This window comes from Bos mutus, chromosome 2 (assembly GCF_027580195.1).
Source record: "Bos mutus isolate GX-2022 chromosome 2, NWIPB_WYAK_1.1, whole genome shotgun sequence".
NCBI classification, from domain to species: Eukaryota; Metazoa; Chordata; class Mammalia; order Artiodactyla; family Bovidae; genus Bos; species Bos mutus.
This window is the reverse complement of record NC_091618.1, coordinates 71012732-71038655: the sequence shown is the minus strand read 5'-3', so window position 1 is coordinate 71038655 and position 25924 is coordinate 71012732. Positions and strand designations below refer to the sequence as shown.

General features: G+C 42.3%; 1 protein-coding gene across 1 annotated transcript in view; it reads left to right on the top strand.

Annotated features, from left to right (window-relative positions):
- The window catches only part of NCKAP5 (NCK associated protein 5), a 1094443-nt gene that overhangs the window by 1017529 nt on the left and 50990 nt on the right, over positions 1-25924 (top strand). The window contains 2 exon segments of the mRNA XM_070389536.1: positions 529-665; positions 3673-3805. Of these exon segments, the coding sequence (XP_070245637.1) occupies positions 529-665; positions 3673-3805 (270 nt within the window).

Genomic DNA, 25924 nt, shown 5'->3' with positions numbered 1-25924 from the left:
TGTGACAACCTCAAGGGATAGGATGGGGCAGGAGATGGGAAGGGGATTCAGGAAGGAGGGGACATACGTATGCCTGTGGCTGATTCATATTGATGTATGGCAGAAACCAACACACTATATGAAACAATTATCCTCCAGTTTAAAAAAATCCTTTTTTTTTTTTCCTATAAGAAGAAATCTATTTGCTATTTGATGTATTAATATAACACTACCTGGAGAATGATCAGTCTTTCCCAAGCAGTTTGCCCACTAAATGCTTTCTAACATGGAAAGTCTGTCAACATCTTGTGGAAAAGTGGTCCGAGGGCAGTTTGCCTTTGGGTCTCCAAGACTGAACGTCCTCTAACGATGCATGTAATTATGCAGACGTTTCTGTTAGCAAGACTTGCAGGGGATGGAATGTTGGCAAACCAAGCTTCTGCCGTGTTTGGACCTTGTTGATTATTTCTACATGTCCTCCCCTCCTCCCTAAACTTGTGAAGAGTTGAAGGAAGCTGATTGTGATTTCATATGCATTTCCTCTTTTAGGAAAAATCAATTCCCAAATGAAGAGTGAAGCCGAGCCAAGGTCTCAAAATTGTTCATCATTCCAATATGTCGAAAACACAATGGCGAGCAAGCCACTTCCAGCCTGGGAGGGTGATGACGCTGCTGCAGAGACCCAGGTAAGGAGAGATCGCCAGGAGGGCACCCTCCATCTGCTGGGCCTGAGTGGGAAGAATGACCTCCTTAACCACTTCTGTGGTAGAGTTAATGTTAAATCAAATTTGTTGTGGTTCAGTGAAGAATGACCAAGGCCCACGGCTCTCCTTTTTTCCTGAATTACACTGATAACACTGTGTTCTTGTAACTCAACTGTTTCTGCCCATCTGCACCCTGACTCTCAAGGTAAGGATTCTCTGCCCTGATGAGATACTGTGGGACTGTCATTCACTCTCCCAAACCATAACAGCACCACTTAGAATGAGTTCATGATTATTTTTTCATTATCTTATCAGTTACATTAACTTTACCTTGCACCTATGAGACAGGTAAAGCAGGCGTGATTATATTCCCTTTAGGGATTAAGAAACTGAGGCCTGGAGTGGTCAAATGACTTGTTGGGGTCAGTGAGACTTGTGTTTCTTCAATCCCTGTCATTTTCACAGTCCTTCGTCCTTCATCCTCCCTGAGATGGCACACACACAGGCTTCCTGGCATGTGATTGGACCTGGGGAGGAGCTCAGGGCTCAGGGACTCGGGTCTTCTCCAGGAGCTACATGGTATTTCCTCCTTAGCACCCTCCCGCTTACCTCTTCCAACTCATTACCTGGGCCATATTCAGCTTGTACATGATTTCTCACCTTGTCCTTGGGCTGGCCCACTCTGGGGTCTTTGGTGGTGCCCGCACACAGTGAGAAGAGTGGGTGGAAGGACATAAGAGTCAATCACCAGAGCTTCCTCGCCCTTCCTTGACCCTTCCTGCTTCTGCCACCTCAGCTCTCCCACTCCTGGCATTAGGAGGCCCCATTACTATTTCTACTAAGGTTTCTACCCAACCATGATGAGCAAATACCAGATTAGCCCACATCAGAGATCCCACATAGCCAGTGTGGTGGAGCCTTCTTTCAACCTTTAACACCTCAGCATGTAAATGAGAACCTGGACAAGTAGGGGAAATGATCCCCTGGGCCCATAGCCTCAATGTGCAGCAGAGGCCACCAGCTCCAGAGATGCTGGACTGCGGTCAGGGTCCAAAGGAAAGTTACTATGGCACTAAGATTAGAACTCAGCCCTCTGAATTCCATGTCCAGCACTCAGAACAGGGGTCTGAAAGGCAAAGGAGTAAACAAGTGTGTTTTGTCATGCCTTAATCAGACACAGAAATGATAGGCTTTTCTCAGTTTCCTCTAAAGCAGTAGCTGCCACATGTGAGCAGACATCAGAATCATGTGGAGGGCTACATGTGATGTGTATCCTGCTGCCTGCACCCAGAGTCCAGTTTGGTATAGATGGGGTGAGATTCAAACACTGCTAATAAATTCCCAGGTGATGCTGATGCTGCTGGTTCACAGAGCACACTTTGAGAAGCAATGCTTTAAGGACTCTGTGCTTGCTTTGTGGAACTAAAAAATTTATAAAACTTTAAAAGACACCCAGACTTGGAGGGGAAACAGTTCAGAAACAATAGGTAGTGATAGTAGCAAAGGATTCAAGCAATTCCAAGAAAGTAATAAAACAAAAACAAAAAAAGAGGGGGTGTCATTCAGTGCTGGCAGGAAGGAGCCTCTATGAATATTCATATCCCCAACACACACACACCTCTCTGGGGTTCCTTCCTCATCATCCTTCACCAGCTCAGTCCATTGGAAATCCTGCATGGTCTTCTAAGAGTCATCACTGGGGCTTGGAACTCATAACTCTGCTTCATTGACTGCTAGGGAGGGAAAGTGTAAAGTATGGGTGAGCTTTATATTTCTAGTTCCAAGTACAGTGGTTGGCTCCATTCATGTCTTGAATAGAGGGATGAAAATGCATTTCATCATACCCAGCTTCCTGCCAGAACTCTAGACACAAGCCTCCCTTGGAACCACTGCTGTAGACCTATCATCCTTCATAAATGTCATCCTTGCTAGACGACTGATATCTCCTGGATTGAGCTCTGTACCCCCAGAACCTAGGATACCACTTAGCCTAGAGTAGGTACTGTGATGCTTAGCACAGAATCTTTGGAATGGGTGGATGAATAATTAAATGAATTAAGGAATAAAGGAATAATTGCTTGGATTCATAACCCTAGATAAAGGAGCTTACATTCTAAAATACGTTTTTATCATTTCTGACCAAATGGCACCCTCCCAAACAGATTTAACTTCTGTGCATAAACTACCTGGGGTGGGTGTAGAATAATCGGTCCTAAGAGGACAGTCTGCAAATGTAAAAGAAAGCCCCAAATGCTCTTGATTCTACACAAAGGGGTTGAGGTCTTAGATACCAGTATTCTGCTTATGTGCACAGTGTGAAAAACCATCTATACAGTTTGAACAACCTCAACAGTTCCTGAACTTGACTTTATTGCCATACCTGTGACATCCTCATGGGTCATGTCGTACGTTCATGTGAGCAGGAGAGGAGACTGATTCCCTTGACCTGTGAACTGTTAGTAGATTCAGTGATTACATATAACCCTATAGAGCCAGCAATTGTGTACTTTCCTAAAGGCTTTTTAGTCTTTCAGGGCCTGGAATCAAATTATGAATTAGGCAAACATGTATTCTTTTGTTCCCAAGGTTGATTACCGTCATACTCTCTGATACTTGAAAGCTAGTGGTAAGATCAGCTAGATAAATAAGCCATTAGGCTTGGGACAGCAGCTCTAATGGGCACTTGAGAAAAATAAGATGCCATAAAGTAGTGTACCAAATGCAGAGGGGGTAACTGTGGGGACTGTCCCGTACCTGGACAGTGGCAGCATATGGCTTCATCAGCACATTCCCATTTCTGCAGCTCTGATAACCTAATATAAGGCACCAGTTCCACGTGAGACAGATCAACGGACCAGGCAGTGAGGGTGGGGTAATGGGGATAGAATTCTGTGCACAGACCAACAGCCAGATGTGAACATCCTCGCGGGATGCACTATCCATTTTGACTTGCATGAATCATCTTAACAGTCTCATATTACTCATTTAGGACAAGGCACCCAGAATGTGTGCATACTCTGCCAGCGGTAGCAGTGATAGTGACAGTGACCCGGACTATGGAAATAATGGTTTTGGAGCTGGAAGGGGCAAGTTAGTGAAAGCAATGAAGAGCACCACCCCAGGTAACACCCACCGGGTCCCCAGGAAATTCAGGGAGCCTCTCTCTTGGGTACCCTTCGATCATGCCTTTCACCAGGCTCTGTTTCGACCTCACTTAGATCTTATATCTTAGTTCCACGTCTCTCCTGAGATCTAATTTCCTGGTACTTACAGAACATTGTCTACGCGCATCAATTTGTTTTCTGGTATTATCTTAATGACATTGCAGTGCAGTCTGAAAGGATTTTATTTCCAAATCTGGCGTCTCCCAAAAAGTCTCCAATGGAGTTATCTTCGTAATGAAGGGATGGCTATAAAGATAACTTTGTTCTTAATTACACACTTTGGCAAGTTAAATCACCCCATGAGCTATGGATGGGGTGTTCCAGGCTCTCTGCTCATATCATGCTCTGTAACTCTGGACCTGTTACCCATTATGAGCAGGTCTGTTTACTAGGCTCAAACTCCCTCACATTATTTTTATTTGAAAGAGAATTTGTACTAGAAAAGCCTTCATCCTGAGGCATTTAAAAATATATATAGTCAGATGGCATTTCCTTACAGATACAAGAGGACAGATGAGCCCTAATATAGAGTGTGATCCAGGATCTGCTTTTCTCCTGATCCACTGTGGATTATCAGAAATACTTTAATGAATCAATGGAGAATCATTCTTTCCATACTAATCAACTTTTATCAAATACTAATTTGGCAATTATCTGTTGTAACCATGACTGTCCTTTTTAAAACAAATCTGGTATGTTACTTTTGAAAAAAAGAAATTACCTAGTAATTGTGTGTGTGTTACCAGTTTTCCATTTGTCTTGGCATTTGTGACATGTAGGGTAAGATGGGCATGTGAGAATAGTCATTAACCTGAGCCTCCTTTTTGTTCCTTGCATCCTACAAATCACCAGAGAGGCAGGACCAATGGGTGGATCCTGCAAAGACTTACCAAAAGGAAAGTGGCTAATGCCCCTGGCGTTTTAGCTCTCAGGGGTCTGTCAGTGTCCCTTTGTTGTAACAGTTAAGGGGAAGGGGAATTAATTGTCAAGGGTCCTTCTCCATGAAGATGCTGAAGGCCAGGCCAACTGCTAGTCTAGCTCCTCCCTTGCGCTTAACATGGATCCACAGTGAATAACCTCACCTCGCTGACCCTTAACTGTTCTTCCTGGCTCTAATTTCCTACATTTATTGAACAAATACTTATTAAAGGGCTCCTCTGGGCCAGCTTTCTGGCAGTGAAGGAATGAACAAAGATCTCTGCCAGGCAGTAAAAGATAGATATTTGTTGGTGGTGTTTAATTGCTAAGTTGTGTCCGACTCTTTGCCACCCCATAGACTATAACCTGCCAGGTTCTTGTATCCATGGAATTTTCCAAGCAAGAATAGTAGAGTGAGTTGCCATTTCCTACTCCAGGGGATCTTCCTGACCCAGGGATCAAACCTGTGTATCTTGCATCTCCTGGTTGGAATAAACTAGTAAATGAATATCTTTTGTTGAAAGGAGATATGGAAGAGACAAGTAAAGCAGGATAGGATATGGAAGAACAGGACTGCTCAGGAGTGGTGGTTGGTGGGACCCGAGCGGGAAGAGGGGGCTCAGATGTTAAAATTTCAATAGAGCAGTCTGAACAAGGCTCACTGTTGTTGTGTTAATTACTCTGTCATGTCTGACTCTTTGCAACCCCATGGACTGTAGCCCTCCAGGCTCCTCTGTCCATGGGATTCTCCAGGCAAGAGTACTTGAATGGGTTGCCATTTCCTTCTCCAGGGGATCTTCCTGACCCTGGGATTGAACCCCGGTCTCCTGCATCTCAGGCAGATTCTTTACCATCTGAGCTACCAGCGAAGCCCAAGGCTCACTGAGAAGGTGGTATTTGAGCAGAGATGTGGAGGAGGAGAGAGTGAGCCTGGAAGACATCTTGGGGAAGCACATTCTCAGCCCGGGAACAATCAGTGCAGACACCTTGATGCTATGGCAGAAGGAGGATGTTGGAAAACTAGGAGATGAGGTCAGATGAATGGAGAAGGGGTCAGAGCTCTTGTAAGGCCTTGCTCACCTTTCTGAGGACTTTGCTTCTCCCCTGAGAGCCATCCATGGGGGCCTTTGGGCAGTCTGAACAGAGCAGTGGCATGATCTGAGATGCTTTCCAAGGACCACTCTGACTGCTATTTTGAGAAGACTGAAGAAGCCAGGTCGACTAGAAGGCCATTATACTTATCCAAGCAACATGTGTTAGTGGCTGAGACCAAGGTGGTCCCCATGAAGGAGTGGGCAACACGGGCTAGTAATGGGACTGTCTGTAGTGATGAGCATGTTCTGTATCAGCTCTGTCTAGTACCATGGCCATTACCCACACAAGACTCAGGAGTTCTTGCAGTGTGACTAGTGTGAGAATAGAACTGGATTTTTTCATTTAATTTTTTGCCATAGTTTCTCTAAGAGTTCCATTTTCCTCTATTTTGTTTTTATTTTAATTAACTTTAAATATTAATAGCCAGATTTGGGACACTGTACAACACAAGGAGTGACAATAGTCTCATTCCAGTTCTAATTAAAAATACAACACGAGTGATTGATAGATTGGAGGTGGAGTGAAAGAAGAAGCAGGGTCGAGGGTGGCTCCCAGGTTGGGGTCCTAGAAAGGACAGCCCTCTGCCCACCGTAATGAGAAGACTGAGGTTGCGGCTTGAGGAAGCTGATCGGTAGTTGATGCTAAGTTCAAGGTACCCATCAAGCAAGCAGAGATGTGAGTATGTTGCCCACCAAGATTCTTGGCCTCCTTCATCAACAGAAATTGATCAAAGGTCAGATAAGATATTCATGCAAGGCTTTGTTAGGGTTCCTGCTGCAGTAGTGGGGAGTGAGAACAAATCCCAGGCTCCCTTGCTCACTCCCCAAGGAAGGAGGCAAGCTTGATCCTTACATGGGGTGAGGGTAGAGGTGTGTCCGGGAGTTGAGCCAGAGGGATGGCTTGGGTGGCTTGCCCACCTCTTAGATTGTGTTGTGTGCAGGAGGCATGCACAGTACCCTGCTTTTGCTCCAGGCCCTTCGTAAGTGGCAGTGAGGTTTTTTGGTCTCTAGCTTATGTTCTGGAATCTGTCCCTAACTGCATACACATGCAGTTATTTTTAGTCCTTTATAGTTTCTCTGTACTTTGTTGCCCGAGGAGAGGTATGTCCAGGTGAAGCATTTCAGCGCTGCAGCAAAGGGTCCCAGGTCGCAGGTCTCAGATAGGTGGTGGTGGGCTGTGTGAGTCTGGAGTTGGGCAGGTCAAGTCTGGTCTGTAGAGGTAATTGGATGTCAGTGTGCCAACAGAATCTAAGGTCCTGGGTCCCGCTGAGATCAGGAGGGGGCCAGAGAGGAGAAGAGGAAAAACCAACAAAGGAGACTGGGCAGGAGCCAGCAGTGAGCAAAGAGGAGGAGTGTGTGGCATTCCTAAAGCTGAGTGGAGAGAATGTGTCAAGGAAGAATACCATGGTTCAATATGCTACTTGCTAAAAGGACACAGGCTTCATATTGAGACCTGTCTCTTCCTCTGACAGTGGGGTTCTGGGGGTAGGAAGTGGGGGTGGGGGAGGGATGGTCTAAAGGCAGTTTGAAAACATCTCCAAAAAGGAAGAAAGATTAAGACAAATTGATTCTGAATGAGGATGACATACCTGAGTATGAAAGAAATCACTTTAGGGTCCAGAGTTTTAACCTAGCTTGTTTAAATGAGGTGTGCAAAGCAATACAGAATACACATTAGGTGATGGCTATGGACCTTGGTGGACAGAGAACTTGCTCCTTTAACTTTTTTTATTTTTTCTTTTTTTCTACTTCACTGCAAAATGAAGCGAGTCTCAGCCTCGGTTTTTTTCTCTCTATCCTCATAGTGCTCATCCTCTTTCCTCCAACCAGAACAAATCCCTATTTGAGAGGTTTCTTTCACTCTATTGCTATAGCCGCTGGGCCCATTGGTGCTTCTTGGGAATAAGATGCAGAGTAACCCTGGAAGCAGCACAACCAGCACAAAGATCAGTCCCTCTCGCCAGGCATCTGCCTTCTGTCTGTAAAATGGGACTTGTTGCCAGAGCTCTGTCATCTGTCCACCCTGACTGATCCAGCCACCCCCAGCTGCGGCTAATGTCAGTGCTGCCAGAATCAGAAAATGTGTCCAGACAGCTGGTGTGGCTCTGGGTGTGTGCTGGCTTCCTGCAAGCCTGGAAAGGGGCGTTTAGGGTTGCTGCAGCACCAGTAACTTTTTGGGTGTTGGCAAAGTTGATAAGAAGATTGAAACAAGAGAAAAACACAGAAAGGAGTGCATGCCTTACGTAGGTGGTAGAGATTTTCTTCCCTTTGGAGACACAATTTTGTCTTGCCATTATCTCCTTTGTCTTCAAGACGAGATTACCCTTCCCCCACTCCTCCCCGACGAGCTGGTTCACTCTTTCAGTAACAAGTTTGTAATAGAGATTCCCAACCCACAGGATGAAATTTTCCATATCTTAAAGCCTTAGTAGAAGTTGTCCCAGAGAGTTGGCCTTTCTCAAACACACCGTCTCTCCCTGGCCCACTGAAATATCCCTCAGGTAGAGGAGGGTACCTGCCAGTGGCAATCTGTCCTCCAAGGCTTCTAGAAAATGGGCACTCAGTGGCCTCTACTTCTTATGCAAAAGAGTCCTACTTTCTAAAACGCTGCCTATGGGCTCCTAAAGGACTCAAGTAAGTACACATCTTTACTTTCAAAGTTGGTTTCTATAGCATGACTTTGAAATATGTGTAGAAAGCCCAAGTTGTTAGTAGAGAGGCAGCAGCAGAAGCAGGATTTAGGAGCTGGGTAGGTGGCGCAGCGGGTGAGGGAGTAGGCAAAGTAAGTTTGTGGCTTTGTTTCCATGGAGCTATCTGTTCTAAATTGCCATGTTGGGCATAACAAACACTCCTACCCCCTTCCTGCAGGTGGGACCTGGGAGAAGGCAGGAAGGAGCCAGGGACAGAGGTGGGAAGATGAAGGACAGAGAGCAGACCAGGGCCAGAATGCGAAATAGGGACAGCCCAGCAGAGTTGCAGCAGTGAAGCTCAGTCTCTGTGAGGAGGAGCGAGGAGGAGTCTCACACCTGGCTGAACACTCTGGATCTCACACCTGAAACAGCAATTTCTCTAAGACCCCTCCACTGAGCGTTGGATTCATCCATCTGGCTGCCCACCACCATTACCTACCCTGCCAGGTATCTCAAGGGTAAAAATCCTGTCTTAGCTGATGGTCTCACCATTCTTTTAGTACAAACTATGAAGCTGGAAGTTTTCCTAGACTCTTCCTTCTCTTGCCTCCACCTCCTGGCAGTCTGAAGGTTCTGCTGGCTTCTTGCTGAGCTGCTCCTCAAACCTACCTAGCCTGTCTGCTGCCGCCCCAGTAGTGCCTTCATTTGGTCAATACGCCCACTGCCTCCTTGCGCCCCTCCCCGCTCAACTCCCTGCCTGTCCCATTCATGCTGCCACAAAGCATAAAATCCCATCATATTCTTCCTTAGCTTAAAATCTTTCTTATTCACAGACAAAATCCAGTGTCCTCCACTTGCAAGATTCACAAAGCCCACTTTGACCTTGCCTTTCTGACTTCGTCTTTCTCCATTTCCTGTCTTAAACTTTGTTTTTGTTGTTCAGTCACTAAGTTGTGTTCAACTCTTTTTGTCCCCATGGACTGCAGCACGCCAGGCGTCCTTCACTATCTCCCTGAGTTTGCTCAAATTCATGTCCATTGAGTCAGTGATGCCATCCAACCATCTCATCCTCTGTCACCCTCTTCTCCTCCTGCCCTCAATCTTTCCCATTATCTGAGTCTTTTCCAATGAATCGGCTTTTTGCATCAGGTAGCCAAAGTATTGGAGCTTCAGTGTCAGTCCTTCTAATGAATATTCAGGGTTGATTTCCTCTAGTATTGACTGGTTTGATCTCCTTGCTGTCCACGGGACTCTCAGGAGTCTTCTCCAGCACCACAGTTTGAAAGCATCAATTCTTCAGCACTCTAGGCATCATCGAAATGCTTGTTCTGTCCTGAACACATGATGCCCTTGGGGGCTTCCATGCTTTTGCTCTAGTGGTCTTGCCTCCTGGAATGGCTGTTACTCCAACACCCTTCTATTCTAACCTTTATGTAACTCCTACTGTGTCTTTAAGATTGAGAGTTCAGACTTTACCTCCTCCAGCAAGTCTTCCCATTGCTCCTCCATCAGCCATGCCCAAGTTACTCATACTTGTCTGTTCTCCTGCCCTACTCTATATTTATTTGTGTCCCTTGCCCCTTGAGATTATATTATTTCTTTGCATATTCAGGTGTCTCATTAGTGCCGAGATTGCTTCTTATTCATGTTCTGCACTTAGCACAGGGCCTGGTACAACGTAAGTGCTGAATAAATGTTAAACAGCTTCCTGAGTATTGAATTAAAATGCAGCACAGGACTGGTTAAGGCCTTGTTGCTCTTCATGCAACATCCATCATCCATTTGGGCCTTTCTTTGTACCAGAGAAAGAATGACTCAGAGCAGCTACCTACAGAAGGAAATTCAATAAGAACATTTCTCCTTCTCTGGACGGTTATGCTAGAGAAATCGGTGAATCCATTTTTCCAATTTTTCTCAAAGGTGTAGATGTACTTTAGCTTCCTCTTCCATGATGATTCTTCATGGGGACTGTTGGAGGCATATCAGACTCCTCTGTTTTGTTTTGTTTCTTTTAAATGGTTGCATGTCCCCTGGCTTGATTTTCATAATCTATGCCCCAGTGTGGGAGTTACTGTCACAGAGAGTCCCCTCTTCCTGAAGAAACTGCACCATACCCTTGAGACCTGAAAGAGACATGTAATGGTTGAGAACCTTCAATCTTGGGATATTTGTTCTGTGAAAATCTCCACGTTGCATTAGTTAGTGGATGAACAGTATTGACAGAAAGAATAGAAGCAAAGAAGAGAGTTGAAACGAGTTCATCTGGTTTATTCAGCTCTTAATCTGTATCCAGGCCAGTGCTGGACACTGGGGATTGAGGACAGGTTAGTGACACAGCCCTGATCCCTCAGTGCTTCTAATCAGACCTACAGATACAAAACATCAGCTGAGATAGGAGCTGGTCAAGAACCCTAAACAGTTGTGTTCTGCTGCCTAAGGCCATGCTATTGGCTCCTCAGGGTGAAGAACCAGAATTTCATTTCCTTTTAATTTTTCACAAATTGACTTCCCACTAGGGTCTACAGATCACAGAGTCCTGAACTTACTTTCATGAGCTCTCCCTCCCACCTCAGGCCCCACAATCTCAAATACACAAATCAGGTCCACTGAGCAAAGCTTCAGAATCATGGTCCCACAACCCCCAATGATGTTCCCCTAATCGAGCCCTTCAACAAATTACAAAGAGTCAGTGCAGTTGTATTAAAAACAGTTGGTTTTGCAGTAATTAGAAAAACACAAGGACATGATGACTGTGGACCAATATTAAAAGAGACGCTGAAGGATAATGGCTCCAGTTCCTGGTTAATTCCTCAGCTTGAATATTTTGAGATTCACAACTAATTATGCAGAGATGATGAATTTTAAAGACGCTGCCACCCTGTCTTGCCAAGGCCAAGGACTTTGGCTATTAATAGAGCAATCAGATTTTGCTATATAGTAGAGAATTCATGCAAAGTTGCATCTATTTTAAAGCATTCATCTGGCACATGACTTAAAGATGACAAATCATTGTAATGTGCAAAATCAGCATTGGGTTAAACTAAATCCAAACTCATTATAATCATTCTAAGTTCCCCCAGGAGAAATCTTTTGTTTGAAATGGACACCACAGGTAAGAGCTAGGACACCACAGGTAAGAGCTATCTTTAGTCCTTCCTGGATCTTCTGTCTTATTTAGATCATTTTAAAGATTAGCTTTACATTTGACAAACCCACCCTGACTCTAGGGGAATGAACACATGCAATAAAACACGAGGGACTTGTGTCCTAGCATTAAGCTTTCCTGGATGACAAATGGAAACTCCTGACCCTGTCAAGCAGGCTGTTCTTAGACCCTTGCCAGAACCAGGGTCTCAGATTTCTCTCTGTCACTATTTGTCCACCACGGCTCTTTCAGCTGTTACGACTGGGTTTGCAGTCTGCTGGTTTGTTTTGTTTTTTTTTAAGTGGAGAAAAGTGTCATGCACAATAACAAAACAAAACAAAAAACCCCACTAGCTTCTAAAAACCACGTGGTCAGAAGCTAACCATCAGAAAGAACCCACTGTGTCCTCAGGCTTGAAAAGGGAGGCTGCGATGTGACTTGCATTTAATTATTAAAGCTGCATATTGTGAGGCCCTTAAGAAAGCAAATGTCACGATGGACAGAATGAGTTTACCCTCCTGTCGAAAGAGCAGTGTGCCGTGGCAAAGCCGTCGCTCAATTAAATTGGACTGCGGGATACAGAGGAGATGGAGACCAAGTCTGGGGACCCTAATGAGACATTTTGGAGGGAAGAGATACCAACCCCCCAGAGTTTGTCACTCTGTGATGGATGTTCTCCCCTCCCCCCACCACCATTATCGCAGCGCCCCCCAGCACTGCCCATTACAGCCCCAAACATTTAAACAGGAGCTTGCAGAGTAGAATTTCAAAGTGCACAGCAACTCCCTGCTTGTTGTGGAATAGGTGAGGGGAGCAAATGATACAGAATGCTGTGCAAAATAGCAATCTTTCGCTGCCAGGACTGAAAGAAAGCTGGGCAATGGATCTAAATAAATAAGCCATGAATTGGATGCCATTTCATGTGTGGAAATGTGTGCATGCCCTCAGTCTCATGCAGGGGGAGCAGAAGGAAGTGGAGTGTGGTAAACCTCCAAGGCCTCTTGCCACCCTGCAGCCCCCGAAGAGTGCCTGGGATGACTTTTGTGTAGAGCTTACACAGAATCCAAGGAATACCCCCACTGTTGATACTGGGTCGTCTAGCCCCGTAGCTCTCAAACGGGGTGATTGTGACACCCAGGGGACATTTGGCAATGTCTGGAGACACTGTGGGCTGTCACAACTCGCAGGTGGGGAGAGGCTTGCCGTCTGGTGCATGGAGCGCGTGGATGCTGCTAAAACTCCTATAAGGCACAGGGCAGCCCCTAATAACAAAGCCTTGTCAAGCACAAGATGTCAGCAGGGCCGAGAAGCAGCCTAACAAAATTAACCCCTAGGTATCGGAAATGTTCGCTGGGAGGCACAAGCTGTCAAATACTTGCACCAAACTATAACAGCAGAGAAATCCCCCTGCCTCCATGCATTTGCCTCAGGCCTGGCCCAGCTGCCTGACTGGGGGTCAAGATGTATGCCCTCTCCAAGGGGCTTCAGAAGGGACATTCGTGCTCCTGTCTGGGCCTCTCACGCTGGCCTGTGGAGCCTGTTCCATGCTTCTGTCTGAGTGTCAGGGACACTGCAACCATCTGAAGTGCTAACACAGAGCACAGATTGTTTAAGGCTAATACCCATTAAGTCTCTTATTAGTATTTCATTTCTGTCTCTCAGAGAACATGTGCCCTGAGGAGGCGGAAATCCTTTACAGACTTGAAAGTTACCCGAGGACAGTTAATCCTCAGGCTGCTTTCATAAAGTAGGTAAATTGCAATTAGATGTTAAAAGAAGAAAAAAAACATCTTCAACAGGTGTTTGGAGTTCCTGGGGGACCTCAGAGTTTCATGCTTGGCTAAAAAGCACACAGTGATATTTGAAAAGGGCCCCTTGCCAGAACTTTCCACAGAATGGTTAAGATTAGGAAGATTAACATAAATCTCAGGAATAAAAATGCTGGGTCAGTAGAAGGAGCTCTGTTGAAGAAATGGGGTCTGTGGGGAAAAGAAAGGGCTCGGTATTCAGGGAAAATCTTTCTAGAGGTAATTATTAAAGTTTGAAAAAGGAGAATGTGATGTGCAAATCTCTGAGATGTGGGGAGAAAAAAGACACATGCATTCTAATTATTTAGAGTATTTTGTTCTCAGACTTGAAGAAAAATGACAGACACCATTTCTCATGTTCTCCCACCCCACTCACCCCTCCTCAACCAGCCAAAACCCTAGAAACATATCTTGTATTATACAACCAAGCAGATGAGCTCAGGGAAAAAATAGGGTTCCCTTCCTAACAAGCAACTAGGAATTTTTCCAGGAAAATGTCGAGTATCATTCAGCAAATCATACAACTGGTTGTTCTCTGTGAACTTTTTAGAATTTAGAAACCAAGAGCCATGGGCCATTTGGCGAGATGTGTGGGACATGCCTGTAAGTGAGAGTTAGGACACTGGTGTTCTAATGAGTACACTTTGTGGCCCTGAACCAGTAACATTAACTTTTCTGAGCCTTTGTTCATCTGCTATCCAATGTCCACCTTGCCTTCTTCTCGTGGAATAGTTCAGATTTGACAATAGATGTCACAAGGCTTCCAACCTACAGAGTGCTAAATAAACATGAGTGGAATTGTGTTAAATATATTGAGGGAGAGAACAATTCCTAGAATTTAAGGTTGCGGTTATCAGAAAAGGGGAGGAGAGCACATGGACCTTGCAAACTGTGGGCTGAAATAATGTTAGGCTACAGCCTCAGAAAGGTTATAAAGCCCCCTCATAACTTAGCCAGGGTTATACAGTTTCATTAAAAGAAATATCATAGTCTCTTTATCTGTTGTTAAAATTCAGCCTAAGTAAGAAAGAACTGATTTAAACTTCCCTGAAACAAGCCCAGTTGCATCCTCTGTCCTTTATTATTTATTTTCGCAATGAGTAGCAATATCCCAAGCTATCACTCAGGATCGTTGTTTCCAGGTTCAATTACATGGGACCCAAGAAATATGGTGAGGCTGGATCAGGTGGGGAAAAGTTCCATTTTTAATTAGACCATGAATTTTATTATAAATGAATAAATCAGCATACTCTTTAAGGAATTTAATTAGAAAAGGAGACAGCATTCTTTTCATGGTATTGGCCAAGCTGGCTCTCAGTCTTGGGCAGGCAGAAAAGGTTAATGGTTGGCTCCCAGCCGCCCCCTGATCAGCTTACTCACCTGTTTATGAACCCCTACAGAAGCAATCATAAACAGTGTTCTCTTCCACCTTCATCTTTTCACATTTTTAAAAACCTTCCTTTTATCTTGGTTTGTTTGGCCCATCCAGGGCTATTGTCTCTTTTCATCCTGAAATGTTCCCTCCACACCCCCTCCACCCTCCAGAAACCTCCAGGTATCTTCCTAAATTTGATTAAGATTCCATAGAAAGAAGTGACAGGATCAGTATTTTTAGGGAAGACCCAAAGCTATGCTAACATTGTTCACAGTGCCCACAGGATCTTTGAGATGTGCAGAAGGACTCAGTTAGCCAACTGGAAGAAGCATGTCTGTGTCTTCTTGGACCATAACTTACTTAGTGATACTGAGCAAGCATCTCCCTTCCCCTCATTTGGCCCATCTAGAGCTAGATATCTTCTGGATCCTCCTGCCCCAACCAGGCCTGATGTTCTATCACTACAGCCTGTAAATAAAGACTGTAGTGACTTGACATCAAGCTTCAGGCTTCAAGATCCAGCAGTCTCGGGTATTTGGAAAGCTTCTCAGAGTTTTCCTCAGGTCTCATTCTTCAAAATTTGATTTTATTGTTTTGATCACAGAAGCCACTTCTCTACTTCGGTGCCCCTTGCCTCGTGTAACCATCTTTAACCATCTTTATGGCTTTCTTGTTCATCCTTCTAGTCTTTCTCTGTGCAAATCAAGGAAATGCAAACAAATACTTTGTGTACAAAGTGAAGCAAACTGTATACTGTGCTTCATCTTGTTCTGTTTTCCTTCAATTCACAATATATACTGGAGATCACTCCATGTCAGTACATAAAAGTCTTCCTCCTTCTTTTTCACAGCTATGTTGTATGGCTGTACCATAATTAATGTAACTAGTCCTCTATGGAATGGATTTCCAGATTTAGACTTTTGAGTCATAGTATAAAAGCATTCATTGTTAGAGGAGTTGGGCTGTTTTCACTTCCACGTGTGATCAACATGCCTGGTCCCCCAAAGCCTCACCATCAAATTTAAGGTCAAACTACTGTGCCCTGCCAGTCTTCCATAGGAAAAATGTAGTGAAAAACAGTGTGGTTTGAATTTTATTTATCTTATGAAGAGTAAGGCTGAGAACTTCTGCTTAAATCTACTTAAATGTCATCTGTATTTCTAAATCTGTGAATCATCTGGGAGTGACCTTTGCCCAGTTTTTTTTTGAGTTACGTAGGTCTTTTTCAACACCACTTCTAAGAGCTTTGTAAAATTTAGGGAGATTATTCCTTTGTTTGTGATACAAACTGTCCATGACATTCCCAGTTTTTTCATTTCCCTGTGACATCACTTTGGATGTTCTTTGCAATAGATTTTATTTTCTTTCATAGGGTCAAGTCCATCAGTCTTTTATGATAAGCCTTTGCACACTGCAAATTTATTAATTTTAAAAAATCATGTTTTTTCATAGTAACCCAGACAGTGTGTATTTTTGTCCTCACATATGGATCCAAGCTTTTCTTTTTGACTATCCAGTTGTCCTATGTCAGTTTTGTATCAAAGAGATACTTTTAAAAAAGAGAAGATCAATCAGTTTCTTTTATGACCAGCTGTGAAGGAGACAATTTTGTAACTGAGGAAAAATGAAAAGATCTTAGTTTCTTCTGGTACAATAATTCAGTTGGCCAGCCTGATCCTTTCAACCCCATATTCTGTGTCAGTCATTTCACCATCAGGCCTAATTAATGCAAAAAGAATCTTTCGACCCACAGCCAGGTGAAGAAACATCCTTTGTTTCCAAGGGTCTCCTGGATGAATCATAGAGTGCGCTGTCCTGTTGTGACTAATTTGGGGAGGCTATTACAGGCCTGAATATGTGCAAGGAGAGGAGGTTAAGTGTGCGTGAGAAGGCTCCTTGGCCATTTGGGCTCTCCTTTGGCCATGCTTTTGGTGGACTCTGCTCGTGCTTGTTGGGAACTCATCTCTAAGTTAAGTGCTGTGGGCATTGGAAAGGAAGCATGAGGCATGGTCCTGCCCACACAGAATTCACAGTCTAGTAGTAACAGTAGAGAGAAGAAGTTAGAAATTTTAAAAGTCATTAACAATAATAGCAGCAGCATACAAGTAAGTTCCCTAAAGTATGGTTACAGATACCCCACCCCTGCTCATGCCTCTTTGTCCCACTTAAAATGCCTTCTCAGTAACCTAATATCATGGACTCTTCATAGATCTTATTTTCCTGTGTCAAATGAAGACTTGTTTTCCACATTTCAAATGCAGTGAACCATCTCAAAGTCAAAACTCTAGATCTGGGCTTATATCCTTCTCCTGGGATTCCACAATCCTCTTGTTTCACCATGACCATCAAATCACTACTATGCCTGTCTACCTCCCTGCTTGTTTCTTAACAGCAGGAATTGTGATCTTTTCCACTGAAGCTCTGGCATATGAGAAGAGCTTACTGAACGCTTATTGAAGGGCTGGGTGTATGAATGGTCTGTGACTCTGAGATTGAGTACTAACAAGGATTTACAGCAAAAGGCAAGAAGTAGTCATGCTATCTCCATGAAAGGGACTTTTGGGGCCAGTCTTGAATAATCGATTTTGAGTTGGCGTAAAGGGGAAGAAAATTTCTCCTTGGACCTAGTAAGGGAATTGGGGAATGAAGAGAGGGTCCGAACAGGGCAGTGACGGTCAGTCTTCCCTGTAGGTACAGCATAACAGAGATCACATAGTTTTATAAGAATAATTTATATAAAGGTGATGCCAACCTGCAGTGGTTGTGATCTGTCTGTGCCAGTGAGTTTGAGAGGTGAGCTAGAACACATGTGATCAACAGGCTTGGATTTGCTATTACTGTTCCCAGAATCTGCCTTTCAATTTGAATCTGTCCTGCAGCCTTGGCTGAAAAACAATATTCAGAAAACTTGCCTCTCTCTCTTTCTGCTTTTACTCTCCATTTGTAATAATCTAGAGTACAAAAGTGTTAGAAGAGAACTCAGATGTTATCTTGCCCATCTTCTATCTCGCTGGAATGTAAGCTCCCCGAGGCCAGGAATTTCACTTTTGTTTAGTGCCATAGCCTGAGAATTTCTTGCACTCAGTGAATATTTATTTGATAAATGAAGAAAGATTTAATCCCCCTTATCCTATTCAAGACCAGGAGCTGACTGTGGCTCAGATCATGAACTCCTTATTGTCAAATTCAGACTTAAATTGAAGAAAGTGGGGAAAACCACTAGACCATTCAGGTATGACCTAAATCAAATCCCTTATGATTATACAGTGGAAGTGAGAAATATATTTAAGGGCCTAGATCTGATAGATAGAGTGCCTGATGAACTATGGAATGAGGTTCGTGACATTGTACAGGAGACAGGGATCAAGACCATCCCCATGAAAAAGAAATGCAAAAAAGCAAAATGGTTGTCTGGGGAGGCCTTACAAATAGCTGTGAAAAGAAGAGAAGCGAAAAGCAAAGGAGAAAAGGAAAGATATAAGCATCTGAATGCAGAGTTCCAAAGAATAGCAAGAAGAGATAAGAAAGCCTTCCTCGGTGATCAATGCAAAGAAATAGAGGAAAACAACAGAATGGAAAAGACTAGATATCTCTTCAAGAAAATTAGAGATACCAAGGGAACATTTCATGCAAAGATGAGCTCGATAAAGGACAGAAATGGTATGGACCTAACAGAAGCAGAAGATATTAAGAAGAGATGGCAAGAATACACGAAAGAACTGTACAAAAAAGATCTTCACGACCCAGATAATCATGATGGTGTGATCACTGACCTTAGAGCCAGACATCCTGGAATGCGAAGTCAAATGGGGCTTAGAAAGCATCTCTACAAACAAAGCTAGTGGAGGTGATGGAATTCCAGTGGAGCTATTTCAAATCCTGAAAGATGATGCTGTGAAAGTGCTGCATTCAATATGCCAGCAAATTTGGAAAACTCAGCAGTGGCCACAGGACTGGAAAAGGTCAGTTTTTATTCCAATCCCAAAGAAAGGCAATGCCAAAGAATGCTCAAACTACTGCACAATTGCACTCATCTCACATGCTAGTAAAGTAATGCTTAAAATTCTCCAAGCCAGGCTTCAGCAATACATGAACCATGAACTTCCAGATGTTCAAACTGGTTTTAGAAAAGGCAGGGGAACCAGAGATCAAATTACCAACATCTACTGGATCATGGAAAAAGCAAGAGAGTTCCAGAAAAGCATCTATTTCTGTTTTATTGACTATGCCAAAGCCTTTGAGTGTGTGGATCACAATAAACTGTGGAAAATTCTGAAAGAGATGGGAATACCAGACCACCTGACCTGCCTCTTGAGAAATCTGTATGCAGGTCAGGAAGCAACAGTTAGAACTGGATATATAACAACAGACTGGTTCCAAATAGGAAAAGGAGAACGTCAAGGTTGTATATTGTCACCCTGCTTATTTAACTTCTATGCAGAGTACATCATGAGAAACGCTCGACTGGAAGAAGCACAAGCTGGAATTAAGATTGCCAGGAGAAATATCAATAACCTCAGATATGCAGATGACACCACCCTTATGGCAGAAAGTGAAGAGGAACTAAAAAGCCTCTTGATGAAAGTGAAAGTAGAGAGTGAAAAAGTTGGCTTAAAGCTCAAAATTCAGAAAACGAAGATCATGGCATCTGGTCCCATCACTTCATGGGAAATAGATGGGGAAACAGTGTCAGACTTTAGTTTTGGGGGCTCCAAAATCACTGCAGATGGTGACTGCAGCCATGAAATTAAAAGACACCTACTCCTTGGAAGGAAAGTTATGACCAACCTAGACAGCATATTGAAAAGCAGAGACATTACTTTGCCAACAAAGGTCCATCTAGTCAAGGCTATGGTTTTTCCTGTGGTCATGTATGGATGTGAGAGTTGGACTGTGAAGAAGGCTGAGCACCGAAGAATTGATGCTTTTGAACTGTGGTGTTGGAGAAGACTCTTGAGAGTCCCTTGGACTGCAAGGAGATCCAACCAGTCCATTCTGTAGGAGATCAGCCCTGGGATTTCTTTGGAAAGAATGATGCTAAAGCTGAAACTCCAGTACTTTGGCCACCTCATGTGAAAAGTTGACTCATTGGAAAAGACTCTGATGCTGGGAGGGATTGGGGGCAGGAGGAGAAGGGGACGACAGAGGATGAGATGGCTGGATGGCATCACTGACTCGATGGACGTGAGTTTGAGTGAACTCCGGGAGTTAGTGATGGACAGGGAGGCCTGGCATGCTGCCATTCATGGGGTCGAAAAGAGTCGGACACGACTGAGCGACTGAACTGACTGAACTGAACTGATCCTATTCTTATTCATTGTCTCCTTCATGACTGTACAAATCAGGCTATTCCATTGGAAAGAATTCTAATTATTAAAACATTTTAATTGAGATTTTCTATCCCATACACTGGTGAGGGAGGAGGACAGGAGGATCTGTGTGCCATTTGGGTCACACAGTAATAATAGCTTGGAGAATCTTGATGGATTGTGGATAAAGACTACACTCAGCATACGCTCAGGAGAACCATGAAATCCAAAGTTCTCTTTGATATCTGACTCACGGTTTGCTAAGATAGTGGATAAAATAATGCATACCTGTAGGAATGCATGAATGAATGAATGGGTCAGCCAGATATACTGGGAAATATTCATGAAGGATTTGAAGTCAGGACAACTTGAATTAATATCCATAGCATGTGGTATCACTGAGCTTCTCTGAGCCTCAATTTCTCATCCATCAAATGACAATAATAATGCTTAAATGCAAGATTTTAATGAGACAGTATATACAGCATGCCTTTTGGAAAAATGTCCTTTAATGCTGGCTATTGTTATTGTTATAAATTAATTTACAAATAAAGGCTCAGTGACGTACAGCTCTGGTACGGAAGGGTTACAGAAGCCTGGAAGGGGTTCAACCCAGACACTTTTCTTGTCCCTAAAATGTCATAATGGAGGGTTTTCAGAGAGAAAAGGAAAACATAGAGTGGGACTGGGGGTCCCCATGTCCGCCTTCTGGACACACCTTTGCCTATGTTTATTATTAACAGTGCTCATGTGTTTCTGGACATTTAAGCAGCACAAGGACTGCATGTGTTGTTTTGTTCATTGTTGCATCTCCAGTGCCTAGAACAGTACCTGGCACATAGGAGGCGCCTAGTCAATGCTTGTCAGATGAGTGAAAAGCATTACTGCTGAAATGAACTATTCTCTTCATAAAAGCTCAGTTGGGTTTTCAGAGGAAAGCATAAAGTGAACCAGCATCTTAGAATTTCCCAGTGTCTTTCTCAAAAGTAAAAAAAGTTTTTTTAAAAAAATTATCATGTCAGTGCCACAGAATGTCTCTTTGGAGTGCAAAGTTCACACACATAATGTGGTTAAATTACAAATGTTATTCAGTATAATACCAGTTGGATCATAAGATGAAAGAAATTATGGGCTAAAACAGCTCTTTAAGATCTGCATTCAGAAAGAAAAATGAGTTTAATTCCTTGATTCCATAGGAAGATGGTATTTAGCCTGGATAATACTTCAGGATTTACAACTATGTCAAATTATACTTTTCCCTTTTTTTCTCTGATAAAATGTACCATGCTGTAGAGCATCATTTTTAAAAAAGGAATGTGCTGATGATTTGGGGCAGAGAGGAGTGTTCCACCTTTCAAAACACTGAACCTTGGGTCTAAGAACACAGGTTTTTAGAGTTACATTTGAGGGGGAAATTAGCCTGAGGGTCTATGAAAAGGATGGATACTTCTAAAAGAAAGATTCTTTGATCAATGATGGAGTAGTGATGATAGGCATTCTAGTCTCATGGCTCGCCTTTAAAGGGACTATTTCAGTGTGTCCCCATTTAGGATGATTGTTTTTTGTATTTTTTTGTTGTCGTTATTTTTTGGTAGATTAACTTTATAATGTTAGAGAATTCTATTTTAATCCTAGTTAACTAAGAGGTTTTTTATAAAATCATATATTCATGTTGACTTTTATCAGAGAGTATAGATGCATCTAATGGGATGATCATGTGGTTTTCACCTTTAATCTCTTAATGAAATAAAAGATATTTATACATTTAAAAATTAAACCAGCCTTATATCCTTGAGATAAACCCAATTTATCTATAATATAGTAATAGTTTATATATACTGATCCATTTAATTAGTTAATATTTCACTTATGTATTATTAAACCATTTAATTATTTATTGCTATTTGATTTATTATTAACCCATTTTATTAAATGGGTTGAAATGGCTAAGTGGTGTTATTTTCCTGTGCTTTCTTTACCTTCTACTTTATTATACTTTACTATCAAAATAACACCGGTCTTGTAAAAATGACTAGGTAGTACTCCCTCTTTTTCTGTTCTTTTTAAGAAGTTGCATGAGTTAGAATATCTTATCCTGATATATTCTTTGTAAGAATATTATTAATGATGCTTTAATTTCATTAATAGCTATAAAATTTTTCTGGGTTCTTCATCTTCTGTCAGTTCTGATAAACTGTGTAATGTTTTATGAGACTATATCTTTGTCTAAGTTTTTATGTATATTGACATAAACTAGCTTATTAATTTTACTTATTATCATTTTGGTCTCTACTACATATACAGTTACATTCTCTTTTTGTTAATAATATTATTTAATGTTTCTTTTTGTTTAAATCAGTATTGGCAGTGGTTTGTAAACTTTGCAAGTCTTTTCCAAAAACTAATTTTAACTTTGCTCAATCTATTGTTTTTAACTTTTATTTTATTGATTTCTTTCCTTATTTTTATCATATTTTTCTTTCACCTTTGCTTAGTTATTTTCTCTTATTCTGACTCTTTCACAAGGGCATTTAACTAGTTCATATCTTATGTTTCTGTTTCTTTTATCTCTTTCTTTTTCTAGTGTTCAAGCATTTTTTTTTTCGGAATTTTTAAAAAAAATTTCCTCTCCTCTTTTATAGCATTGTTTCTCTCTTTCAATTTATATGTTATGGACATGTCCATTAAAAATCACAAAAGAACCTATGTAAAATCTACTCTACTAGAAATAATAAGGAATGTTTTGCAAGGTGACTTAATATAAGATCAATATTTTAAAATTTTATTGTATTTTGATTTAACAGTAACAGTAAATTAAAAACATGACTTTACAAATTCCTTCTGAACTGAAGGAAGGGAAAGGTTTCTGAATACAGAAAACATTGTTGTTGCCCAGTCACTAAGTCACGTCCAACTCTCTGCAACCCCATGGACTGCAGCATGCCAGGCTTCCCTGTCCTTTACTATCTCCAGGAATTTGCTCAAATTCATGTCCATTGGGTTGGTGATGCTATCTAACCATCTCATTCTCTGCCATCTTCATCTTCGTTTGCCTTCAGTCTTTCCCAGCATCAGGGTCTTTTCCAGTGAGTCTGCTCTTCACCTCAGGCGACCAAAGTATTGGAGCTTCAGCTTCAGCATCAGTCCTTGCAGTGAATATTCAGGGCTAGTTTCCTTTAGTATTGACTGGTTTCATCTCCTTGCTTTCCAAAGGACTGTCAAAAGTCTTTTCCAGGACCACTGTGTGTGTGTGTGTGTATACATATATGTATATATGTACGGTATTTATATGTGTGTATACATATAAATATTGCACTTATATCTTGTGTTCATATATGGTTCTATATATATCTACATACATATGCTTCCAAGGTATTTTTTAATACACACACATGCATGCATATGCACATATAAGAGGTATGTAGGTAAAGGTAAAGCAGTGTAAACTGGATACTAGGATAAGAAGATCTAGGTGGTAATCCCAACCCTGTAACAATGGAGAAAACACTCCTCTCCTCTGGACCTCAGTGTAAAATAAGAGTGTTGGGCTAGATGAATTCTGAAGTTCTACCTGGCTTTCAGAAGTTTATGCTAAAATGTGGACATCATCAATTTTAAAGACAAGCTCTTGGGTCCTCCTTTTTCTTCATAATTTGTTTCATCAGTTCAGTTCAGTCGCTCAGTCATGTCCAACTCTTTGTAACCCCATGGACTGCAGCATTCCAGGCTTCCCTGTCCATCACCAACTCCCAGAGCCTACTCAAACTCATGTCCATTGAGTCAGTGATACCCTCCAACCATCTCATCCTCTGTCATCCCCTTCTCCTCCTGCCCTCAATCTTTCCTGGCATCAGGGTCTTTTCAAATGAGTCAGTTCTTCACATCAGGTGGCCAAAGTATCGGACTTTCAGCTTCAACATCATCCTTCCAAAGAACATCCAGGACTGATCTCCTTTAAGATGGACTGGTTGGATCTCTTTGCTGTCCAAGGGTCTCTCAAGAGTCTTCTCCAACACCACAGTTCAAAAGCATCAATTCTTTGGTGCTCAGCTTTCTTTATAGTCCAACTCTCACATCCATACATGACTACTGGGAAAATCATGGCTTTGACTAGACAGACCTTTGTTGGCAAAGTAATGTCTCTACTTTTTAACATGCTGTCTAGGTTGGTCATAATTTTTCTTCCAAGAAGCAAGTGTCCTTTAATTTAATGGCTACAGTAGGCATCTGCAGTGATTTTGGAGTGCAAGAAAATAAAGTCTCTCGCTGTTTCCATTGTTTCCCCATCTGTTTGCCATGAAGTGATGGGACCAGATGCCATGATCTTCATTTTCTGAATGTTGAGCTTTAAGCCAACTTTTTCACTCTCCTCTTCCACTTCATCAAGAAGCTCTTTAGTTCTTCTTTGCTTTCTGCCATAAGTGTGGTGTCACCTGCATATCTGAGGTTATTGATATTTCTCCCAGCAATCTTGATTCCAGCTTGTGCTTCATCCAGCCAGGCATTTCACATATACTCTGCATATAAGTTAAATAAGCAGGGTGACAAAATACAGCCTTGATGTACTCCTTTCCCAATTTGGAACCAGTTTATTGTTCCATGTCCAGTTCTAACTGTTGCTTCTTGACCTGCATACAGATTTCTCAGGAGGCAGGTCAGGTGGTCTGGTATTCCCATCTCTCGAAGAATTTTCCACAGTTTGTTGTGATCCACATAGTCAAAGGCTTTTCTATAGTCAATAAAGTAGCTGCTGCTGCTGCTGCTGCTAAGTCGCTTCAGTCGTGTCCGACTCTGTGCGACCCCATAGACAGCATCCCACCAGGCTCCCCCATCCCTGGAATTCTCCAGGCAAGAACACTGGAGTGGGTTGCCATTTCCTTCTCCAATGCATGAAAGTGAAAAGTGAAAGTGAAGTCGCTCAGTCATGTCTGACTCTTAGCGACCTCAAGGACTGCAGCCTACTACGCTCCTCAATCCATGGGATTTTTCAGGCAAGAGTACTGGAGTAGGGTGCCATTGCCTTCTCCGCACAATAAAGTAGAAGTAGATGTTTTTCTGGAACTCTCTTGCTCTTTTGATGATCTAACAGATGTTGGCAATTTGATCTCTGATTCCTCTGCCTTTTCTAAATCCAGCTTGAACATCTGGGAGTTCATGGGTCATGGACTGTTGAAGCCTAGCTTGAAGAATTTTGAATATTACTTTACTAGTGTGTGAGATGAGTGCAATTGTGTGGTAGTTTGAGCATTCTTTGGCATTGCCTTTCTTTGGGATTGGAATGAAAACGGACCTTTTCCAGTCCTGTGGCCACTGCTGAGTTTTCCAAATTCCTCCCAGTATTTGCCTCATAGAGGTAAACACCTCCTAATTCAGAATTTGATGTTACTAGGGCCTTGCAAGCAACTTACATTTTATTTTTTTTTCTTATTTAAATTATTCTTAGCTTATGAACACTTTTCTTTTTTTTAATTTAATTTTATTTTTTAACTTTACAATATTGTATTGGGTTTGCCATATATCAGCATGAATCTGCCACATGTATACCCGTGTTCCCTATCCTGAACCCTTACGTTTTAAATCTGACTCAACTTTTCGATGTAGGTTATGATTACAAAAAAGTTCCCAAGGAGGGGAAGAGATTAAATTATATCAAATGATGTCAGTAGTTAGATCGACTCACATAAAAACTGAAAATTAACCTTTGAGTGATTAGACCAGAAGGAGAGCATAGAATGATAAGTTGGTTGTCTAGTTAGAGAGGGCTTAGGAAAGAGTAGAAAGAGAGGAATTAGATACAG